This window comes from Ips typographus, linkage group LG8, assembly GCF_016097725.1.
Source record: "Ips typographus isolate SLU linkage group LG8, UJ_Ityp_2.0, whole genome shotgun sequence".
In the NCBI taxonomy this organism is placed as follows: domain Eukaryota; kingdom Metazoa; phylum Arthropoda; class Insecta; order Coleoptera; family Curculionidae; genus Ips; species Ips typographus.
The window spans coordinates 6,667,212-6,693,155 of record NC_138429.1 but is presented as its reverse complement, the minus strand read 5'-3'; the positions used below and the strand labels follow the sequence as shown (position 1 = coordinate 6,693,155).

General features: G+C 34.3%; 2 protein-coding genes across 3 annotated transcripts in view; one reads left to right on the top strand and one right to left on the bottom strand.

Moving 5' to 3' along the window:
• The window catches only part of LOC145732784 (dystrophin-like), a 75,974-nt gene that overhangs the window by 27,010 nt on the left and 23,020 nt on the right, over positions 1-25,944 (bottom strand). The window lies entirely within an intron of this gene.
• HDAC4 (histone deacetylase 4) lies at positions 174-24,084 on the top strand. 2 transcript variants are annotated; one of them, XM_081985674.1, is made up of 8 exons: positions 174-747; positions 14,904-14,971; positions 16,479-16,633; positions 16,691-16,954; positions 17,116-17,288; positions 18,177-18,509; positions 21,754-22,625; positions 23,470-24,084. In XM_081985674.1, exons 1-8 carry the CDS (start codon positions 365-367, stop codon positions 23,907-23,909), a joined length of 2,688 nt encoding a protein of 895 aa, XP_081841800.1. In that variant the 5' UTR covers positions 174-364; the 3' UTR covers positions 23,910-24,084. The 2 variants fall into 2 exon arrangements, with proteins under 2 accessions (XP_081841800.1, XP_081841801.1); XM_081985675.1 differs by having other exon boundaries at positions 175-747; positions 21,754-22,621; positions 23,470-23,958.

Here is a 25,944-nt window from a genome sequence, read left to right as displayed (position 1 = left end):
GTTTCTGTTGGTTAAGGACGGCACTGGTAAACAGACCGACGCGAACGCGACAACTAGCGACAAAGATAGTAAACGACGACTGAACACCTGCAAAACAGAGATAAAGCAACAAAGTAATTCCTGCTAAGTGGCGCTGCTGACGCCTTATCACTGACACGCAGTACGCGGCAACGCTGCCGCTTTATTCGCAGTCCTGCAGCGTGTACGTACCCATCCATATTCAAGCGGATAACAGCGACCGAAATGACCTCACGATATAATAAAATCCGTCAACAGCAGGCATTAATTATTAACAGGTCGTTTTTGAATAATTAGTGTACGGGATAGTGCGCGTTACAGTGCGGTTTACTAGTGTTTCAGACTGATGTCTTGGACAATAACCAATAATAACAACAAGGGGATGGCGGACGGCGAGGCGGCCGAACGCGAACTCGAACAGCAAATTATGCAGATTAAAAAGCAGCATCAGCTGCAGCATCAAATCCTGCTGCAACACTTCCAGCAGCAGCAACAGCACCTCGCCGAACAGCACGAGCAACAATTGCGACAGCACCTGAAGGAGTTCTGGGAACGGCAGAAGCAACTGCAGGAAATCAGGCAACGGGAGCAGCTGGAGGCGCTCAGGAAGAAGGAGAAGCACGAGGAGAGCGCCGTGGCCTCCACCGAGGTCAAGCAGAAGTTGCAGGATTTTTTGAGGCAAAGAAGATCGGGGAATTCGAAGATTGCCCGTCCGGATAACTCATGCTGGTAAGTGCAAAGGTCTCTCAGCTGTTATTGTGGGGAATTTATTGCGCGGTTTAGAACGGCGGTCGTTGTTTGTAAACAAGCCGTATTTTTGTAATATTGTGATAGTTTGAAAGTCGCGGGAAGCGTTTCACTATTATTACTGTGGTAATTATCAAATCCGCCGTACATGCAACAACAATTCTGTTATGGTTATTTTCGGGATTGATGTAATTTGCACAAGAAAACATGCATTTCATTGGCGGTTATTTGTTAGTAAATTCCAATTCCAAGAATATCATTAGACTCATTACTTTGTTTAGCCAACCCAAACATTACACTAGGCACCTGTTGTGTGGACATCATTACACTTGGAATGTAAGACAAATGAGATAACTTTCCTTAATAGTTCAGTTTAGTTCTTAATAGTCACTGTTGATTTCAACTGGACTAAGTGTGTAATTTGTGATTGCTTAAATTCTAACTGACTATCCTTAAAATTGCCTTAAAAAGCTACCAAAAATGCATAACAAATTACAAACATTTCTTCTAAAACTAGAAAAGTTACTGACAACATTGTATAAAACAAGAATGGAAACATAAAAAAAGTAGAATTATCTTAACTCATCATCAAAGTAGCTATCAAACCCAAGAAAAATTGATCTTAACCCTCCAAAGATGAATTGCTTGAAAAGTAAAGTTACTATGTTCAAAATGCCAAAAGTCAAGAATTTTAAATAAGCCGCCCTGTAAAATTTCTAGGTCAACAGATTGCAAACACTCAGAGCTACACAGTGAACCAAAAAGTGCTAGAGAAAAATGCCCTATTCTGAGAGACTTGAGGTCAAATTTGGCCTTCTCTCTGTGAAGGAATTTCTAGATAAGTGTTGTCACCTGTCAAAATTGGCCTCAACTTGCTGAAGGAATTGCTTGCCTCACTGCATTTAAAGTGTCAAAAGTCAAGATATTCAAATAAGCCACCCTGAGTGGCTTGCACACACTCAGAGCTACACAATGACCCAAAAAGTGTTATACTTAGAAAAAAATGGAAATGAAAATTCCACTCTGTAAAGGTATTTCCAGAAAAGTGATATAACTGGGCTTAAAGGGCCAAAAGTGAATAATTTCAAATGGGACAACCTATATATTTTTAGGTCAGTGGATTGTGCAGTCAGAGTCCATACTGTCTCAAAAAGTGCTATAGAAAAAATGTCCTGTTCTGAGACTTGAAGGCAAAGTCTCTCTGTGGAGGAAATTCCAAAAAAGTGACATCAGTGGGTCTAAAGGGCCAATAGGCACAAAATACTAATGAGAAATTCTGTATACTTTTAGATGTGGATTGTGAACACTTAGGGTTGCACAGTGACCCAAAAAAATTCTATATATATTTGAGATCAAAGTGGCCTAAGCCCCCTAAAGGAATTACATTTTCAAAAGGTAAACCACCGAAACTACCTTGGAAACTACCCACCAAATGCTGAGTATGTGAACTTAGAGCTCCATGGAGTCAATTTGACAGTAGTACCCATGTGACCAACTGTCAAAGTTGTTGTCCTCTGTGGTTTTCTCATAGAGCTTCAAAGAAACAAGCAGTCAAATGTTTGTGAGTTTTGCACCATTCAAATAGCATAGCAACTTAAAGTGTTTCTAGTGACCAATTGGATTAACATGTTCTGTTTGGAATGTGACATTTTTGATACATTTTACTGAGATTGTGATTCTATTCATATTTTCAAATTTCATTTTAGGATAAGCTAGGTAAATGCATTGGTGCAAGTAACCCATATTACTGTTGTCTTTTTTCTTTGCACTTTTCGTCATACTCAATGTTATTGAAGCTACAAGTGGCATTATTCGAAAATAGTAAAATACCAATTTGAATTGTTTCTAGTAATATTTTTTATAGCTGTTTTGAATAATTTATTCTAACAACTTCTTCTAGATAACAAAAGTAAAAATTAAAGGACATCAGACCAATTTATTATTTAATAGGTAAATTATCATTATACTTTCAGTTAGTATAACTTATAAATGTTAAAACTTGGTTGGTAGTTAATTTACTGTATAATGGGGTGTCTTCTTTTATATCCTTCCTAAAAGTTATTATTCAACTCTCAGACAACTTAGCAACAACCCAATTAATTTAGTTCTTTGGTAAGCTTTTGGAAGGTTCTGAGGAAGATTCATCTTGTCATTGTCTGCGATAGAATACTAGAGAAGAATATTAAAGACCCAAGTAAAGATCATATAGGTATTTCATGTAGGTCTAAGAGATTTGGAGATCTCCACCCCCTTGTCCACCCCCCTTCAAAAGTTTGAACTTTTCAAATTCAGTTCTAATTATTAGTTAGCATTCCAAAAAAATGCTTTTCCTAAATAAATGTATTTTTATTCTTACAATAGTTTCTATCCAATCGCAGAATTCCTCTTGCGTTAAGTTTTCTTTGAAATCACTATTAAATACAAAATAGTGCACAATTACTAAGAGGATAACTCACTACATTGTCATTAAACCTTGAGAAAGGTGAATCCTTAGCCCAAACCTTGACATATGACCAATTTAGTGCAGTTGTATCTCTGTTTTCAACCTAATACGAGTTGGTGGTTTGGTCTTGAATAAACAATCAATTTTATGTTTCAATCTTCAGGAAAAACCACTTTTCCACAACGCCAATGTTGCCATTTTGCTTAACCACCCATTCCCCCAAATGGGGGGTACAAGCTATTTTTAGCCATCCGGGGGCGAATCAGTAGCGTCGGTAAATCAACAACGTGACCCGGATCGTTTTTATGTGTGTCACAGTGGTTTCAGGAGCTGCCGCCCCTGCAAACAGGTTGCCGGTCTATTTTTAGCTCTTGAAACGTCAATGTTTCCCATTGTTATTTGCCCCGGGGGTGTTGCGAGTTGCATAGCATAACTATTTCCACTTTTCAGTCGATCGAGGCGGCTGTGGGCACGCTCGATGACCAGACTTAGTGGTTCTTGAGTTTTAGCCAAGACGCAATCCGCAATATGAAAAAGGTGCCGGGGTATTGGGGCGGTCGAGGCCTTGAACTTTCCTTCAGATCTGATACATTAATAAAAGGTTTTGCTTTCCACGTTTTCTTGGAAGGGAACGCTTTATGAAATAAGGTCAAAAGGGAATTACCTGTTTCCAAGGCAACGCCATTTCAAAGCTACCCACTTTAGAGTTTTTCTTGACATCATGGAATATATTAGGCATTTACTGTTTATGCGACATCACTTAATTTCGTCAAAATAAAACGTGTTTTTGTTGCGCAGAGTAAAGGCACATTCAAACTTGCAGTCACATTAGGAAGGCGAAGGTTACACACTTTATAACAGTGGGTATTTTTATTTTTATAGCTTATTTAATTGCTCCCAGGTCTATTTTTAGTTTGTAGATAGATAAGTGTGTGAATTAAAACTAGCTCTAGTAGTGACGACTGTATAATTTGACAATACGGTAATAGTTTTAACGCCAACCAAACACGTTTCTGTAGTATCCTGTTTGTTCGATGATAAGGGTATAATTATATTTCACCTGTTGTAGGAAAATTAAGGTAAAAAACCAATAAAAGCAAGAAAATAGCGGACCAGACATTACGTCGGCTTTCTTCATAAGTCAACGTGGCGACACGTGCGTGTCCCACGCACGTGTCGAAAATTGTCCTTGACCTTTAATACCCAATTCCCAAGATAGTCGATAATGGACAGGTGAAATTGGGGGATCCGGGAAGAATCCAGCTTGTTACGGTTGAGAAATTTGATAAAAGCTTTTGTAGGAAAGCTTTCATTGTCGCAGCAAGTAAAAAAAAGTCTTTCAGAAGTGAAACTGACTTTCCAGGTTAAAAAAAATGTCAAGACTCTTCCAAATTAAATTCAACATAGTACCTAAACTTCAGTATTCAGTATTAAAAGGAGATATTAAATTTACTTAAAAAAAAATGAAGAAGGCCCTTGAGAAGAATATAGGACAAGACTTGATTTGAGAAAATCATTTTGTTACCCTGTTTATACGCCTGAATACAAAAAAAAAGGAAAAATTACACTATCAAAAAGAGGCTATTTTTGCTACCTATCTGAAATGGCATACGTTCTGGTATACAGGGTGTTTCAATGTTTCAAATTTAGTGTTAAAGCTATTGTTCTTACAAGCATATACAGGGTGATCAGGAAATTATGATGTTAAACTTGACTTTTTGTTAATATTCTGTAAATTCCGAGGTAAATTCTCACATTTTTGTGAAAGTTCTTGCCTCGTTTCTTGCTGGATAGTGGCTTTGAATTGAATAGTATACAATTCATCACATACAGAAGATTCATATTTCATTCATGTAAGAAGTGCCATTTTGTTCAAGATTTGAGGGCAACGGACGGGTGATACCTAATCAACGAAATCCTGTCGACCAACAAATCCCGTTTTAACCGGTTGGGAAATTGATACAATAGTCCCAAGAAAATCTCCATTCGGCCAGATCAAGATTTCAAACCAATCAATGTTTGATGTGGTAATAACTGAGGCCCTCAATTTTATGCGCGTAATTTAAACGAAGTCACGTGGAGTTTCAGTGTTTCAAGCTCTAAAATTGCATAATCAAAGTCACGTGATGTGTCTCTTACAATTTCAGCTTATATAACTGTCTAAAATAGTCTAAATTTAATTTAACAAATTTTTAAAGTTTATACTACATTTTAAAGGTCACGTGATTAATTTAGACAGCTGTCAACTGGCCTTTACAGTGTTACAAGTTCAAAAAATTGAATTATCCAAGTCACGTGACGTGTATTTTGCCATTTAAGTTTTTACAACTTTCCTAATTTTATTTATAAATTTTCCAAAGTTTAAACTGCGTTTTGATGGTTACGTGACTGTTTTTGACAATGTCAACTGTCCTTTACAGGGATGCCAGTTCAAAAAATTGAATTATCCAAGTCACGTGACGTGTATTTTGCAATTTAAGTTTTTGTAACTGTCCAAATTTTATTTATCAATTTTCCAAATTTTAAACTGCAGTTTGAAGGTCACGTGTCTCTTTTTGACAATGTCAACATTGTCAACTGGTCTTTACAGTGTTGCAAGTTCAACAAATTGAATTATCCAAGTCACGTGACGTGTATTTTGCAATGTAAGTTTTTACAACTGTCCAAATTTTATTTATAAATTTTCCAAAGTTTAAACTGCGTTTTGATGGTCACGTGACTGTTTTTGACAATGTCAACTGGTCTTTACAGTGCTGTAAGCTCAAAAAATTGAATTATCCAAGTCACGTGACGTGTATAATGCAATTTAAGTTTTTACAACTGTCCAAATTTTATTTATTAATTTTCCAAATTTAAAACTGCGTTTTGAAGGTCACGTGATTGTTTTTGATAATGTCAACTGGTCTTTACATTGTTGCAAGTTCAAAAAATTGAATTATCCAAGTCACGTGACGTAGTTCTTGCAATTTACCACTGTCTAAATTTGAAATACTACCTATATATTTAATTTTTCAACTGTTTCTTTTAAATGACAGGTGTCTTTATTTGACACGTGCCAACTTGGTTACTATGACAGTTAGAAGATTCGTTCAAACGTCAAAATATAACCCGTAATTTCAGACAACCCTACAAAAAACATTTTTTGTTTGTTAGAATATAGAAAAACAGTTACTTGATATCAATTTTTAAGCTTTTGGCACAAATTTGGAAAAACCTTTGCGTTGTAACCTAACCTAACCTAAAACAGTCACGTGACTTAAAAAAAATAACAATTTCAAGCGTTTGGGTTTTCAAAATTTGGAAAAGCAATCAGGTAACCTGAGGAAGCAATTTTTATTGAATTATTAATCCTTATGACATTTTGACAAGAGTCAAAATGTCGTAAATTGTAAAAGCAGACATGCTACTTAATTAATCTGACCTAAAACCTGTCAAATGATCAAAAAAATGTCAAGGGTGTATTTCATCAAGGTTTATCATTGTTTCAATACCAGAGGCCTTATGACTAAATTTAAGAATGCCACAAATGTGTAGGTAAACAGAAAAGGCATTCTGAGACAGTTTAAATAATTTAGAGGTATTTCAAGGCAATATGAGGCAGTTTTATCACTATGAGCAATAATAGAAGCATTGTGAGGTATTTTATAGGCATTTCAAGGTATTTAAAATGGTCACACAATTCTCCCTTCCCCTTAAAAACGAAAAGGCTATAAAAATTCTTCTAAGGCCATATCTAACCTGTATCTTTAAAAATAAGCGAGATACTCGCACACTCTGTACATTTAATGAACATCATAAAAAAATGTACATATTTTTAGCTGTATGAGTAATTCCAACACTCACATCAAAGGATTTCATCATAGTTTTGCAACTCTATAGTTAATACTGACACATTTAATTCCGCATCGAATTTTCACCTTTTGTGTTAAATTAGCCTAGTTGCTTAGTAATTAAAGCAATTTGAAACTTTGTAACTAATTTTCTTATCAATTAATGATGTCTTGAAAGTCACAGAATGCCCTTTGATAACTCAGGTAGTTAAAACGACATAATTTGGATCTATTTTTATGTACATTTTACCGGTTTAGGATAGATAAAACCTTATCTACTAGAGTCTACCGTCAGAAACTTACCAATACGCAGAAAATTTACAAAATCGCTCCAAAGTTTGTTTACTGATACTTAATATACTTGCCATTAAGCAGAAGATAGTGGGAAAAGTTTGGTATCTCGAGTAGGTAATTCTGAAGTCGTTGATAATAATTTAAATAAAGTCAGTGAGGAATTTGAGTGTGTTGGGCAAAGTCTTTTAATTAATTACAATTTCCCGAAGAGGAACATAATAGTCAACATAAAACTGTGTTGAGCGTCCGTATATACAAAGCAAGTTAAAAATACCCACTTAACATGTGGTATAAAAATTCACATTGAGTCACGAACGCTCAGTTAAAAGCGGACATTTCTATTAATGAAATTTCCTATTTTTAGTTTGGGTCCGGCGTATTTTTAAACGCTATCTGTCCACCACCAGCGTAATATTTGTGATGTGACTTCCATGTATTATGAGCGCCAACAAAGAAACAAAGTAAGCCCATGTTTTTATTTTGGATTTGTAGCAGTTGCCCCAATATTTTTGAGGAAGCAAACATCTATCAATCCTGCGAGCAAAAGTATGTTTTCTAAATTTACCCACCAGAGCCCAATCTATTACTACACCTAATATAGATGGTTTTGAAGCGTGTCGTTTCAATTTTATTGGTCTCTATTTTAAGACGCAATCAAAACAGTTGCAATATTTATTTTTCTCTAATTATAACGTAAGCGGGATGGGCTAGTGGGAGCCAAACTCTATAAGTTTATTATTTATTTAGCTCTAGCCTAGTGCACTAACGAAAAGTGGGTCATTAGGTTATTGCTTACTAGACTATAACCATATACAATCACAGAAAATTGTGCTTTTTTATTCACTGACGATCGTTTTTAATAACATGTTTTGGTTGATTTCTTGGTAAAAATGTGTGCAAATTAACTCTTGGACATCTGTGCAGAAGATTTATTGGCTCTATCAAGCTAAAAAATTTCTTATTTAGTCCTATTCTAGCTAACTCCCTTTAAAATGTCAAATTTTGCATTTCCCCGTTCAAAATTTAATTAGGATTTTAGGACATATTTTTCTATTAAGAATTCTATAGAAATTGTCGTAGTTTCATGTATTGTCCAAGTTATTATTAATTTAATTAACCAGAAAAATGTTTTATAGGTATTTATTGTCCTTGTATGTTACCTAACCTAACCTAACAATAATTGATATTTTCAGTCTCCAATACAATTTTAATTTACACATATCAAGAAACGTCTTCTTGGTTTTGGTGTTTTGTCGTGTAAAACAAGGTTTGTTCTAAAACTGGGTGCAAAAAAACGTCAAAATATATGATACAGGGTGATCAAAAATAGGCTCAAAAAATCATTTCTAAAAAAGGACAGAAAGTCTAGTTTTTTAAATGAAACCCTCCATATTCTTATAATTTTGTCTGATCCTCTGTTCAAAATTGAGGTAAGTTTGTATTAGGTTAGTTAAAAAAAGTCTTTATTAAAATAATTCGTTTATTTGCAGCACTTTATATAGACTTTTATATGTCAATGGGTAGAAAATGAAATAGGCTTTCCAAAAATTTGGCCGCCAGAGGGCTCCAAAACTAACTAAATGTTTTCCTTGACTGTCACCACTGGATTTTTTTTTAAATCGTGCAGATCCAGCACTGATATTTGGCACAAACCTAGCACAGTGATTGTCAAACCTAGGACCGTAGAAAAACTGTAGAAATACATTAAGGTCGGTTTTTGCTTGCGCTAAGTGGCCAACATAACGCGAAACTCATTAGGATAGTGTAGGTGTTTCGGGCAAATTTAACCCTTACGAAAATTGTCATTTACAAAAACAGTTTTTCAAGAAATTTACCTCGTAGTAGACCTAGTAGGTCACATAACTGTGTTTTCCTAATTTTCCGGAGTCAAACTAGGCCTGAACCAATCAAAAGGTATTTCTGGTGCACCCTGTCACTTAACCCTAAATAACACGCGCATTTGTAACACTTTGTATATACTTTTATATGTCGATGGATGGCCAATGAAATGAGCTTTCCATTGACGTATAAAAGTTGATTAATTAGTGGTATGGAAAAAAATACAAAATTCATCATTTTTCGTTGTTTTCTAACGGATTTTATTGAAATGACCAAACTTTGTTTATTTTATTTAAGTTTCAATGGTAAATGCGAGGGTAAATGTATAGAAACAATGTATTTTATGGTCATTTTTTTTTTATCTCACTAATGCCCATTAATTCCTACAGTTTGTACACCATAATGCCCCAGCGGTTTACCCCTCGTTATCTACTTATTCTAGCTCTGATTACAAATTTATAATGAGAGGGGATACACATTTTTGCCAAATATGCTGTGACTCAAAATACCTTTGTTTTCCTTAAAAATACGTATTGTCTAATGTAAAGTATACGTTAGTGCTGTAAGAAGCATTTTACGCACGTTATGGTAAAATGTATTATACATTGTATATGTAATTCCATGAGTGCGTTTCCAAATGCCTTAGAGCACGTGGTACTATACTTTACCTACGACCAAGTGTAAAGTCCTGGCTTAATGGGAAGAAAGGTCATCATGGCTTTAATAAAATGGCAGTTAGAGAACGTCGATTTTGTTTTTTAGTTTTTGAGATATTTTGAAAAAAGTGAATTTTTAGACCAAAACTAAAGACACTTCTCCATATCAACTTTTAATGCTCTTTATTGTGGCATTGTCAGTTTTTTATTCCGTTTTTGCGGAACCATCATCCTTCGTTTTTTTAAATACGGTCCTGATGTTTTTATTTTAGATTCTGAAAACTCTTTTTATTCTGAATTCAATGATGTATGACACTTTTTACACTGTTTTTCGGCATTTGTCTTTAGTTTTAGTCTAAGAAAAAAAAACGTAAAATCAAAAAATTATTTTTATTTTTAAATATCTCAAAAACTAAAAAAAAATTGACGTTCTATAAAGGCCATTTTATTAAGGCTATGATAACGCAACTTTCTTCCCATTTAATCAAATCTGTATCTTTATTACTGTATATCCAAAGAGGGTCATTACATAACGGAAAACTATGCGTAATTAGCTCTTTACACTGGGGTCGTAGGTAAAATAGTATACTGAACTTGCAAGAAATCTTTTCCTTTCAGAATAAATGTAGTTTGAACTATAGAATGGAATTTTGATGTTATCTTAATTGTTTGACACTTTATCTGACCTTTACTTGTAGATGTTTGCCTTAAATTATATTTGGCAACAGAAATCAAAACAATTTATTATAATGTACGGGAGTTAGTAGTATAATTTTTAGAATGAAGTCTGGGTCAAATCAAGCCCAATTACGACATTTATAGATTAAGTTAAATTAAGAACACCGTAAATATAGTGAGATTGTTAATTATAAACATGCTAATACTACTACTTCAGGTCCACTAAACATCCAAGTACACTGTTTAGTACTAAAGGTTACACCTTTGACAATAATTATTGAAGGTGAATAAATACACAAGCCCCATTAAATTAAAATTGTCTAATTTCGTATTTGCCTTTCAATAAGCGATACATGATGCATGTTTCGTAGTTTTTTTCCATGGAAATGTCGATTATTTATTGAAAATTTGTATTAACCTTGACTAGGTATACCTACTCATTATTGTCGTACGAATAGGACAAAGGCAGCAGTCTATTTTTATCACTAGTTAATGGCGGTTGATTACGTTGTCATTGTCGACCAGATATTACATTTTTGTTGTGTAACGCAATTTTATAACTTGATTCATCTAGGAGAGACTTGAATCTAGCACAATAGAGCGTAATCATATCTGATTCCAATTAAAAATAAACCCGACAGTCGGATGATCACCTTGAAATTTTCGAAATTAATTGAAATTGCTATTTTCAGATGAACTCGTCGTTATCCATTCAATGATTTTTGATAAATGATTAGTTTTCATTAATCTACAATAAGGAAACGGCTGCTATTTAGAGCTGTGATGCTATGAAATAATTGAATAACAATATGGTGCTAAAACATTATTAGCAAGCACCCTTGCCCTTTAAAAATCTGCAAAAAAATGCATTCAGAAAGCTATTGTTTGCGTGTTATTAACGTTATAATAATAAATGTTACAAGCCACGTGCATTGCATGTAGAAATTGTTTAAAAATCTATTATCGGTGGTTTATGGTTTCAAACTAGATTCTATTAGTCGCTATATTTTTTACAACAAAGATATCTGGAAATAACAATAAATTCTTGGGAACAGTCAGGAAACTGGCAGTAAAGTGCATTGTCACTCTTAAATCTGGAATCTATTGTACAAATTCAATAATCATTAGACAACAGTTTTATGTTTTACTTAAATTATTAAACGCTCGTATGCAAATTAACGAGTTTAGTACCCTTCTGGGTGGCTTAAAAGGCGTAAGATTGAAAGTTGTATGCAAAACATAAAAGTAAATGAGTTTTAATTATTACCCTGTGCACGGGAATTTAGTGTTAATTGTTCAAGTTTCAAGGAGCTTTAATGGACATTCAAAGACTCTTAAGCACACACAACATAATATTGGATTAGCGTAATAAAAAGTGGAATAAATGTAACATTGATTGCATGCATAATGAAAAATGTGACTCACAAGCAATGCGTCAGAAAAAAACAAACACTTTTGTGCAACACAAAATAAACAATAGCTGTTTTCCTAACAAGTGCGGAAAGTGAGACTTTCCCGCACGCTGACTGAAGTGAATCTCTTTCCTTTTTTCTAGGAGCGTTTCCAATAATTGAAAATAAATTGAAATTGAAAATAAAAATTTTAATAATAGTGAATTTAACAATATTGTTCCTGTATACATATTCATATATATGTAACTAAAATATAGGTATAATAGAACATTAAAAATATTAAGTACAAAAATAAAACTTGATTACCATAAATGGGTTATTGATGTGATGAATTGCCTCTAATCTACTTGTTACTAATATTAATAATAAATAAACAATTATTATATGGAATAATAATTTAGAATCAGAAACATAAACTAAGATTGTATACCATACTATTATACAGGGTGGTCCAGTTTTAAGTGTCAATAATTCACCATTTGATAGCCAATCAAAAAATAAGTTGACTTGCATTGTGTCATTTTTCTGAAAAACATTTCCTAAGGAAGATACAGTCCTCCAAATTTCCATTTAAAAAATCGTTTTATAGTTTAAAACTGAACATTCAAGACTTGTGAAAGTCCAAATTTGTACTGAATAGTCTAGAAACTTTTTTACTACTAGGAATGGTCTTATGATTCGCTTTCTCAGACTGCCGCCTGGTTGAGTGTCTGAAACTGGCATTCAAGAACTAAAAAAAGTCCGGAAATCAAGACAAAGATTGTATTGTGCATGAAACTCACTTTTTACTACTAAAAATAGTATAAAAGTTGACTTTTAATGCCAGAACTGACTTTACTAGGACTAAAGAGAGTCCAAAAGTATATTTTCAAGACTTTAATTGGTGTACAACTCAATTTTCTGGACTGGACAACAAGTCTAGAAGTAAATTAAATTTTCGGACTATTTTATTTCTAAAAATTAGTTCTCAAGACTATTATTGTAGCATTTGGTACCAACATTTTTTACTTTTATTACTGAAGAAACTTGACTTTTGGAAATAGTCTTAAACTCGATTTTTCAGTCTTAAAAAGGACTAAAAACAGTCTGAATTTCTGGTGGTTTCTGAGGTGCTACAATTTATTGCACCTATGAGTGTAGAAGTCAATTTAATAGTGAAGAAGCGTGAAATAACATTTTCAAGATTATGGTCAGTGGACAAACTGGCTTTTAGGCCTGAGAAGTCAAAAACTTTGTAAAGATAGTCTTGAAACTCGATTTGAGGCACTGAAAACACTAAAAACAGTCTAATTTATTAAGAAATACCCGAATTTTTAGCACTGAGGTGTCTAGAAGTCGATTTAATAGTGACAAAAAAAAAATCTTGGAATGCCATTTTAAGTCTATGAAGAATGTAAAAATTGTTTTTTAAGTTTGCTATGTCAATAACTTGGTGAAGATAGTCTTGAAACTCGATTTTCCAAGCTGAAAGCAGTTTTGAAGCACTAAAATTAGTCCAGAATTCGAAGAAAATGAAAAGCAAAGTAAAAAGCACGAAAAGTTAGTTTTCAAGACAATTTTCATGAATCTAATGTCAATGTCCTGCATCTAAGACTATTTTCAAGACTAAAATATTGAAATTTGTCTTCAAATTATGAAAACTTACTTCAAATGCAAATTTTAAGCTTCTGATGTCACTTTTCATTAGTTCAGTCACATTTTGGGGTTCAAGTCAATTTTTAAGGTTTAAATGTATGAATTTGTAGTAACAAATTCTTGAAAAAGTAGTTTTTATGTCTACAAGTCAATTTTTAGTATTAAAGTCTCTCGATTTGCATGAAAGCTGGTTACAAACACAATTTTTAAGCTTCTGAAATGTTTATCTTTTCTAATTCAATTTTCAAAACTAAAGTCTATTAGTTTGTCTGGAAACTATGAAAACTGGCTACAATAATATTTTTTAAACTTCTTAAGTGAATTTTCCGTTTCCAAGACAATTTTGAAGTTGGGTTGGGTTAGTTTTGGGTCTTTGACCGTAATAACGTGTAATAAAGTGCTTGTTCCAAATTTAATCAATATTGCTCCAACGGTCTAACAGTTATGACAAAAAAAAACGATTTTTTAAACAGAAATTTAAAGGACTGTATTTTCCTTAGGAAGCACTTTTCAGGAAAATGACATAATGAATGTCAACTTATTTTTTACTTGGCTATGGATTGGTGAATTATTGACATTTAAAACTGGACCACCTCGTATTTATTGTAATATCGTATTATATTTATTGGTATTTAATTTTCCCACCCTAGTGCGGGAAAGTCTATATTTCGAGAATAAAAATAGTGCGGAAATGTTATCTTTCGCGCACTCTCGTAGAAAAAATACATATTTACGAAAATTAACATTGTAACCTTACTAACCATAACTAATACACTTTATTGTAAATTCAATTCAGGTATTTAATTATCTAGTTTGTAAATGAAAACAAATCCGCGTCTCTCAAAGTTGAACACTTGTCACCTGCTGTAAATATTATATCAGATTATGTATGAAAATAATAATATGATTAATGACCGCAATTTTTACTGTTTACTTGAACATACTCCAACTATTAACACCTGGGTTTGGCATGGTCTAATATTATAGCTTGGGTGCGATGATGTCAGCCAATTTTGTGTGCTCCTAGACTTATTGACGTATCCTATATCCATATTTTGTTCTTTTAAATAAACTGATGATATTTTACCTAAATAGAAGGTAGTTCTAGTATTAAATGGAGGAGAAAAGGGACAAAATGTTAGCAATCTTATTTAATGTCCAATCAACATTTTTTTGTCATGTCAAAATTTCTTCTTAAATAGAATCAAAAGTTTTCAATATAAATTAAAAGTAACAAACATTACATTTTTAAAAGTACTTAAACTAGCAAAACATTACTTTAAATAAGATATTTGTATCAAGTACTAAAATTCTGTTGGTAATGCAATAATCCTAATATTTTTTGTTTTAGGTCAGAGGGAATGGACACAGCGTCTGACTCTTCAACAACGAATAACGATTTTCCATTACGGAAAACAGGTAAAGGTTTTTTTTATGATTCGTTTAACATTTACAGGAAATTTTTCTGTGTTGCCTATAAGCTGGAATGTGTAGGTGAAAGGTCACTAGTAGGCCATTGTAAAAACATGGAAGGTATAAAAGAACCGTGTGTGTGTGTGGGTTTTGCTAAACAAGAAACGGTTTATATTGTATCGGGAAAGTGTCGCCTGGAAATGCGATAAAAAGTCCCTGAATGGGGAAATTGCCTGATGATGGTGGTGACCTTTCACGCAACGCGTTTTCAAGAACTGTGATCAGCAGAGGATAAGATTAGCTCTTTCTCGGATGCCAAAGCAAGGAAACCCTTTTTAATCATTAAAATGTATTTTCTATAGCTGCACGTGCCGCTTTTTTTCAATTGACCAAATTAATTATAGAAAACTTATATCGATTAATCAATGAATCGGCCTATTACTGTTATTTGGGGTAATTTATTGCTTTGAAGGTCGAAATAGTTGTTGCCTCAATAATTTGAAGTACACGTTTTTGTGATTTTCGAGGTTACATCAGTATCGATTTGGCTGAAGGTGTACGGTAACTATTAGTAGATAATACTGAAGTACGTCAGATAGTGAAGTAAAATTCATTTTTTTATTGTCTTTATAAAACAGGAAATAGGTAAAAAAAATGTTTTAAAAACTCTTTCAGTTAGGAGAGAAAATTTGTTAATTATTTATTTAAATGCCACTGAAGGTTTTCGTCTACATACAATAGACTGGGACTACTGAGAGGGTTTTTTGATTTGTCATGTTCAGACAGCCTATTACAAATACTCACGTAGCAATACCTAATTTATAATTAAAATATCACTTTTCTTGGGAATTACAACAATAATGAGGTTGATGAACTAACTTTTACCCATCAGTCTTATGACTAACTGGGTCGTAACATATCTACTTGTGCTTCCATAATCTATATACTCTTCTTGTAAATATTTTTCAAAGTTGGTATCCTGCTCACCTAACAATGTAAAAATAGTATATTATTAACCAAGGTTTAGACAGAAGCTTTTATTGACCGTATGTCGAGTTTTAACAGTTTTTTCAGATTTAAGACACAAGGTCAATAAAAGCTATCTAAATCATGGTTAATAGTGTTTTTTCCACTATTAACCATACTTTTGATGGTCCTTATATTGAAAATTTAAAATTTAGGATAACAACAAAACAACAACGTGAAAAGACAACCTAATTTATCTGTCTCTATATGTCATATGTCTCAATAGACATTGACATTATTATTTACCTAGGTCAATAATATTTCCTTTTTTGTTGTGTTTGTGCCAGACTAGAACTAGAGATTAGACACTATTTTTTGAGGTCAACAATGACCATTAAGGTAGACAAAACTAATTTCTCAAGTTACTAATCGATCAATAATGATAATTATTGAAAAAAAATAATTATTATGATGTTTAATTATATATGTTTATTCTTCCAAGTATTTGACAAAAATATGATTAACTAATCATTTGGTTAATTTTCAGCTTCCGAGCCTAACTTGCTCAAAGTACGCTTAAAACAACGGGTTATGGAACGTAGAAGTAGCCCAATGAGTAAAAGACTTCCTCCATCGCTCAAAAAGAAGCTCTTAAGCTCATGCCTGCCACCGAGCGAATCTCCACCTCAGGAACCACCAAAGGTTCGTTATTAATCATTTTTGTAATCTATTTTTCTATTAAAATTTGTCGTTTTAAAGGAATTAAGTCCTCCGTGCGAAGCGGACGAGTACCAACGACTGCCGCTCTTTAGCAGCCCATCGATGCCGAATATTTCATTAGCCGCCCATCACGTGTTCACACCCGACTTGTCGGAGGCGGCAGTACGGGCAGCCTGTACTGCCCGTTTGGGTATGCCCTTGACTGGACAAATGCTGCCCGGTACTTTGCCTTTCTATCCATCGCTGCCGGCTATAGATAGTGAGCATGAGGAAACCCCATTGGATACTATTAGTGAATTACAGGTTAGTGTGTTAGATATGTCTGGAAATTATCAAAGTTCAGAGCATATCAACGTCGTTTCACCATGTTGAATGTTATATAAAAAAAACTTTGATTTTACAACAGATTTCAAATCAAATCGAACGTTATAAGATCGTTAGAAGCTAACTCAAATCCTCTATAGGAACCTCAAGTCCGGGGAGTAATCCGGCCTTTAGGTAGAGCGCAATCGTCCCCGCTGCCCTTGGGCCACCCGCTTTTGAGGGGTCCGCCTCCCCCAGAACCTGAACCGCCTCAGCCGCCCCCCGAGGAGCAGGAGCAGCGTGATTTGGAGTTGAGAGCCAACGAATCTAGAAGGTAAGCGGCGGATTTACGGCTAAAGTGGCGGTCGGGACGCGCCGCCGCTGGTTCTATTTTCGGCCTGGTGGGCGGCAGCCATACGCTTTATCGATTCGGCTATTTTTAGAGGGCGCCTTCAAGGCCGCCTCTTTATGAGGACTTTCTTGAATAATCGGTATTGGGGGAGGACATACGCAATAACCACGTCGGTCGCACAAAATAACTGTTTGTCATTACGTGATTCGGTTATTCAATTCCACCCTAATTGTTTTATTGACGTAGAAAATTTCGTTGAAATGCTGTTATTACAATTTTCCCTTCGTTTTGCAGTCTGTTTTTTTCGTTGGGATTCCAGGATATCTCAGTTAAAAACATGCAGTTTTCCCATGTAATGTCCTTAATGCCTTATAGAACACGTTGTTTAGTAAGATTAGTGGGGCGTCCATGGTTTCTGTAGCAGGACCACGTTTTCTATCCCTAAAAATACAGTGTGAGTGTGCGAAAAAGATCGTGAATAGACTATATTCATTAATATTTAATAATGGTTCAATAATCACTGACATTACAAAAACTCGAAACACCCTTTATGTAGATGGAAATTAGGGAGAAAACGATTATTTTAATATTGATTTTATTGTTACTATTGTCCATTTAATGACATAGAATTTGTGCTTTTGTTTTAAGAATACTCTATTATTAGAAAGGGTACATTAAATAACATAAAACAGAAAAACAGCAAAATGCACCTTTTTGAATGCGCAAAACCAAGATCAAGACGTCATTGAGCACAGAATTAACTGATATATCCTGCAATCCCAACGAATCTTAACACTCAAAACTTTTTAAATTAAAAAACCAACTGTCCTGTACGAATAATTATTAATTGATTGTTTTGCAATAATTTAGCATCCGGCCACTATCAAGAGCATTGAGTTCCCCAATTGTGCACTTGGGCGCCCCGGACGGATTGTCAATTTCGACACGGCGTCGGGCCTCATCAGCGCCCACTACCGGTTTGGCGTACGACAGTCAAATGTTGAAACACGCCTGCGTGTGTGGTAACAACATTGTTCATCCAGAGCACGCTGGTAGGCTGCAAAGCATTTGGTCGAGGTTGCTCGAAACCGGATTGGTCGCCCGATGTGACCGGCACCGTTTACGGAAAGCCACCACGCAAGAATTGCAGTTGTGCCATTCCGAAACGCACGCGCTACTTTATGGTACCAGTACGCTTAACAGGTAAGATATTTGGTTTTTACACTCAAAACGTTAATCGAATCAGAGAATAATATTATACACGACAAGAAGGTACTTTCTACACTTCTATGAGAAAACCTGGATGCAAACTACATTAAACCTTACATGACACTAGTTTTGGCTAAATTGGCTGTGTGGAGTGAATAATAAAATAGGAATAATTTGAATGACAACACTGCTATTCACTGAGGTGTGTAATTGATAACCAATTAGAAATGCGTATATTATGTGACAGTCGTAGAGAATGAACTATTATTATTAGTACTCATTAGTTAATGTTTGTTGTATTTGATTATTGTAAAGTTAGTTAGACTATCAAACCTTTCGGCAGTATTCCGCCAATCATTGTCACTTTTATCATAATACAAATATAATCTGTTGGTTTTTCTTTACCGGAAATCTATACTCTCCTTAGCCTAAGGAGGAGGTTATATCAATATTTTGATTAATTTAAATAAGTGATTTGGTTATTGAAAAGCTCATTTAGAATCTGGGGAAAAATATGCGAGGAATTTCTTTGCAGCATAAACGATTCTTTTTATCTTTAATCCACTTGACAGAATCATTATTGGGGTTTTTCCATATAGTAATACGGGAAATTTCCGGAAAGCTGAACGTTTCATAACATAAATATATTTTGATTAGTTGCCGTTTGTCGTACAAATCTGTGTGAATTTTTATTACTGAAGAAAATTAAACACTCAAAAATTGAATATGTGTTTGGTTGGAATTTAAAAGAAAATGCTCTTAAAATGGTGGAACAACGAAATCTCTACGATCAGCAGTTTTCGAGATATTTAATTTTTTCATTAAACTTTGGAACATCTTTACCACTTTATACAGGGTGGTCCAGTTTTAAGTGTCAATAATTCACCATTTGACAGCTAATCAAAAAATAAGTTGACTTGCATTATGTCATTTTTCTGAAAAACGTTTCCTAAGGAAGATACAGTCCTCCAAATTTCAATTTAAAAAATCGTTTTATAATTTAAAACTGAACATCCAAGACTTGTGAAAGTCCAAATTTGTACTGAATAGTCTAAAGACTTGCTATTTACTACTAGGAATAGTCTTATGATTCGTTTTCTCAGACTGCCATCCTGGTCGAGTGTCTGAAACTGGATTTCTAGAACTAAAAACAGTCCGGAAATCAAGACAAATAAAACTCATTTTTTACTACTAAAAATAATCTAAAAGTTTACTTTTAAGGCTAGAACTGACTTTACAAGGACTAAAGAGAGTCCACTTTAATTGGTGTACAACTCAATTTTCTGGACTGAAACAAGTAAATTTTAGGACTATTTGGTACCAAAATCAAAATTGTAGCATTTGGTACCAAAATTTTTTATTTTTATTACTGGAGAAACTTGACTTTTGGAAATAGTCAAACTCGATTTTTCAGTCTTAAAAATCACTAAAAACAGCCTGAATTTTTTAGAGATGCTACAATTTATTGCACCTATGAGTGTAGAAGTCAATTTAATAGAGAAGAAGCTTCAAATAACATTTTTAAGACTATGGACTGTGTACAAACTGGCTTTTAGGCCTGATGAATCAAAAACTTTGTAAAGATAGTCTTGAAACTCGATTTGAGGCACTGAAAACAGCCTTAAAGCACTAAAAACAGTCTAGATTTTTAAGAAATACTCGAATTTTTAGCACTGAGGTGTCTAGAAGTCAATTTAACTGTGACAAAGCTTGGAATGCCATTTTAAGTCTATGAATAATGTAATAATTGTTTTTTAAGTTTGCTATGTCAATAACTTGGTGAAGATAGTCTTGAAACTCGATTTTTCAAGCTGAAAGCAGTTTTGAAGCACCAAAAATAGTCCAGAATTCTAAGAAAATGAAAAGCAAAGTAAAGAGCACGAAAAGTTTGTTTTCAAGACTGTCATAACATTGAAATTTGTCTTCAAATTATGAAAACTTTCTTCAAATGCTTAAGCTTCTGATGTCGCTTTTCATTGCTTCAGAGTCACTTTTTGGTGTTCTAGTCAATTTTGAAGGTTTAAATGTATGAATTTGTAGTCAAAAATTATAGAAAAGGTAGTATTTTATGTTTTCAAGTCAATTTTCTATATTAAAGTCTCTCGATTTGCATGAAAACTGGTTACAAACACAATTTTTCAGCTTCAGAAATGAATTTTTATCTTTTCTAAGTCAATTTTTAAAACTAGTCTTTCAGTTTGCCTGGAAACTATAAAAACTGGCTACAATGAAATTTTTTAAGCTTCTTTAGTAAATTTCCCAATTCCAAGACAATTTTTAGGTTGAGTTGGGTTAGTTTTGGTTCTTTGAACGTAATAACTGAATTGTCTCGTAAACGAAGTTTCAAATCAGAATTTTATAAGAGATAATTTCTTTTCCATCGGCAACAAGAAACTGTAATTTTTGAAAAATCTCTAGAGACGTAGAAAATTAGGCAAAAACATGAAAACCATCTTCTTCTATTTACGCTACTGGAGAATTTTGGCAAACGTCATTCATAATGAGTAATAACTTCATAAGTGCTTGGTCCAAATTTGATCAAAATTGCTCCAACGGTCTGACAGTTATGACAAAAAACCGATTTTTTAGTAAAAGCACTTTAAAAACAGAGGGTACTTAAGTAACAACCATTTTTATTAATGATTATTCTCTACACAGCACATGCAAATTAAACAGAAATTTGAAGGACTGTATTTTCCTTAGGAAGCATTTTTCAGGAAAATGACATAATGCAAGTCAACTTATTTTTTAATTGGCTATGGATTGGTGAGTTATTGACATTTAAAACTGGACCACCCTGTATAGAGAGATAATAGTTAAATAGCAAAATTGTTGGTCGAGAACTGGCTCACGTTCATTGTACTTTTGCTGTACATTCCATTCAAATTTTCAGAGTTTTTCCAGCATTTCTTCGTTTTTACTTTCCAAAGCGCATATTCTATACAAAAACTAAAAATACAAGCATTTTATATACAATCTGTAGAATTATTTTAAATTTGCCATATGCCTCTAAAATCATTTTTGAAATGTCAGGATTCTCCAAAAAAGTAAGATAGTGACAAAATCACACTGTTATTATATTTGTTATAGCCAACCGAGGCCTCTAAATAGTAAATATTGTAACTTATCAATGACACATTAACATATTCAGCTATATAATCGTGACATCAACACTCATCGTTACCAACCCAACAAAACGTAATCCAATTCACAAAACAAATTGATTTTTTTTTTGCAGGCACAAAGTGGACATGTCCAAGTTGAGCGCCCTCCCAGTAAACGCTTTCGTCCGTTTAAATTGCGGTGGCATCGGCGTGGACACGGACACCACCTGGAACGAGCATTATACCGCCCCGGCTGCTCGTATGGCCGTGGGCGGTACAGTTGAATTGGCTGTCCGCACATGGACGGGCGACATTCGAAACGGTTTTGCGATCGTACGACCGCCCGGACACCACGCCGAACCACAACAAGCCATGGGGTTTTGCTTCTTTAATTCCGTTGCCATAGCTGCTCGAGTTTTACAAAAAGACCATCGCGTCCATAAAATTCTGATTTTTGATTGGGACGTACACCACGGAAACGGTACACAAGAGATTTTCTACGACGATCCACGCGTCTTAGTTATATCGATGCATCGACACGACGAAGGTAATTTCTTTCCGGGTACTGGTGGAGTAACGGAATGCGGCACAGGGGCTGGTCTAGGATACAACGTAAACATCGCATGGTCGGGCGGATTGAATCCACCCTTGGGAGATGCGGAATACTTGGCCGCTTTCCGAAGTGTGGTGTTTCCAATCGCAAAGGAGTTTGATCCGGACGTGATATTAGTATCAGCCGGTTTCGATGCCACGGACGGCCACTTGCCGCCTTTGGGCGGCTACCGAGTGTCACCCGCCTGTTTTGGTTACATGACGCGCCAGTTAATGCAGCTGGCTCACGGTCGGATTGTGTTAGCCTTGGAAGGAGGCTACGATTTAACGTCGATATGTGATTCAGCGGAGGAATGCGTACGAGTGCTGCTGGGTGACGCTCCTTCGTCCATTTCCCCGCTTGAACTAGCTAGGTCACCTTGCGCAAACGCAGCTGTGACACTGCAAAAGGTTGGTTAGTTGATTTAGTGTTTTCTTTTTATAAATTAAACTCCGATCAAATTTAGTAGTACCGGGTGACTTAATAAGACCGTTCGTCGTATGATTTTGGGGTAAAAAATTTTTTAGGTAAATCGGTCATGAAGAATCGCTGGAAAATATTTTCAAGTTCTAAAAATGACCACCAGAGGCCGTAACTGCCATCTTAAATTTTTAAATTGCATTTTGAACCAAGTTATCATTTTCGTAAAAAATAAACTTCTGTTATTTCAAAAACAAAGATGGCGTGAGGTGTTTAATTGCTTTTGCAATAACCTGCTTTAACTTCTTAACGGTTTGACCAATTTTAACAAATTCAGTATTGTTGAAATGAGTATTTCTTGGGCAATAAGAATCAACCAAAATATAGTTAATTTAGTTGAATCTTTGCGCCAGGGGGCTACTTTTGACACCACGACTCAAATTCCAAAAAAAAATGGAATGATATGACTTTCTTTATGAAAATGTAGCCAAATAACATCCAAATAGGCCAGTGAAAACCATTTTTCACATTCTCGTTCCTAACCTGAAATATTGAGAAAATGAGATTATGAGATATGGTCGAGGAACAGTCTTATTGGGTCACCCGGTACTTTTCAGTTCATAGAAGTTAAAAGTATACAGTTAAGGTCGACCAAATGTATGCTACAGTATTCATAAATTATAAAGATAAGGAATTAATTTACTGTAGTCTTAAAAAAAGTATAAGTGGCCATAACCAGTGGATCGACCCTAATTCTTGATTGACGTTCTAAAAATTAGGGCTACTGATCTAAAATATCAGTTTGAACTAATTAAACAGTGAATTGTTAATTTTTCAGGTATTTGCAGTTCAAGCAGTTCATTGGCCATGTTTGAGGGAGGCATCCAAAACTGCTCTTTGTTCCTACACGGACGCGGTGCGTACAGAAAAAGAGGACAAAGAAACGATAACCGCCATGGCCAGCTTATCGATGCAGCACACCCGAATGGTGACCTCACCGATCAGCAGCACTCATTCGCCTCCCGCGTTTCTACCCGGCAGTCCGCAGGCGGCAGTCGGGCGTCCTCCAGCTTGAATTGCAAAAGCGTGCTCAGCCGAAGGACAAGAAGAAATTCGAATGAAACGCGGAACAGGAACGGAACATTCCCTGCGGCGCAGTCGCCACCGCTCAAAAGTGACGGCCCGTCGTTTTTAAATTATTATACACTAAGATCAAATCTATCGCGTGTTTATTTTTGTTATAATCTATTTGACAGAGAGAGAGAGAAAGTGAGATAAGTGAGAAAGAGTTTTTAATAAATGAAGAAATTTCGTTTATTTACTTTTATCGATTGTTATTTTTATTTATTATTATATAGACGGAAAATGTTTATATATTAATATGGTGAATATTTACAAGAAATTATATTGAATGTTTCATCAACAAATCGTGATAATAAAAGCGTTTAAAATATGATGTTTTATTACAAATAAAGCTTTTATTAGTAGCCAGTCAGAAAGGAAAAGAACAAAAACTAAAAACAAATTTTCATAAATTTTGACCGTTAATAGCAGTGGGACCCGACACTTTTCTCTAAGATATTCGGGTCAAATTGTCATCTTTTCCCACACGTTCGAAACATAATTTTGAGAAAGATACAGTAGATTTAATAGGATTTCTAAATTTGTACTTCTAAAAAGAAAATACACAGAAAATCAAAGTTAGTTATAAAGTGTAATATGTTTTCGGTTATGGTTCATCAACACTATAGGCAGAGCTGTCGGTAGTTGAATTACTTTAATTGGAAAATGTAGTTCAATTAATTTTAAGTAATTGAACTACTGTAATTAGATTACTTTTCAAAAACAATAATTGTAATTGATTTTTCAATTACTCAGCAAAAGTAGTTGTAATTGGTAATTGATTTTACGATTTGTTCTGTAATTTAACCACTTTGAAAGTAGTTGAATTACTTTCAGAGTAATTGAATTACAGTACAGTACAGTACAGTAAAAAGTTAGAAAGTTGCGATTTTTGCTACCTGGTGTAGTATTTTGTTCTCTTCATTTTAACATTAACCAACGCTATAGGTTGGCATTTAATTTTTTTGAGTTAGGCGGTAAAATAATATTTCTTTGTAAAAAGCGCCACCTGTGGACGAAAGAAAATAACTTTAAATAATTATTTATGGAGCATCTAATAGAAAAAAACCTGCTCTTTTCAATGGTGCCAAACTTAATGTTCTACGACAAAGGGTTTCGAAGTTATCGCAGTTTTTTTAAAGCAACTATTGACTTACCCCCCACCACTTTAAGTCAAGAAATGGAGAAAAAAGGTTTTAATCAAAGTTGTTGCTAGTAAACGTAGCTTTGAAAATACTTGCAAACGTCCGTTTGCAAGTACTTTCAAACTGCCATTGTATTTGAAATTTTGGAGATATGCACTTTTTTTAAGTTAAAGTTGTTAGTACGCCCTCTTGAGGACATTTCCTGAAACTGAAAATATTTTCTAGCGATTCTTTTGGCCCCTTTTTATAACAAATTTTTTTTTTCTAAGCTCTACGATTAACCGTTAAGTCAAAAAAGCCGAGTGCCACTCTTATTTGGACACCCTGTACATTTACTACTGCCAATAAATAAATTACCTTTTAGTAGTTCAATTACATTTGAGTAGTTCAACTACATTTTATCAGTAATTGAATTAATGCCAGTAGTTGAACTACTGTAATTGTCTATAAATTCAACTACTTTACTGAAGTAATTGGTAGTTCAACTACATTTTAAAAACATTGACTAATTGTAATTCAACTACTTTCACGAATTTGAGAGTAGTTGGTAATTGTAATTTAATTACTTTTTTTGAGTAATTGCGACAGCTCTGACTATAGGGTGGGTCAAAACAGTGACTTTGGATAGTTTTGTGTACCCCCTGTAATAAAAATCAATAAAATTAATTTTAAAAACGTGAAGTTAGAAAGTCAAACTTATTGGCTTATTTTTGTCAAAACTGCAATTTGGACTTTTTAATTAGCTTAGTAATTTACACTAATAATGTGTGTGCATCACTGAAGCTAAGTATTACCAGTACTTGTAAGTAATACCCAATCAATTGAAAATCAATGAATTATTGTTTATGTTCTCAGCTGAAATTAAGTAAGTAAAACTCCTCTAATCTGAAAATAGCAATCAATTCAAGGTGTCTTATACCAGCTTAAACTGAGCTCCCCTCACACTTATCATTTCCTTAAAATATGTAAACAAACACGGTTCTGACAATATTTTCAAAAATCAAACATTCATCATAATATACAGGTGCTTACTCTAAGCACAAAAA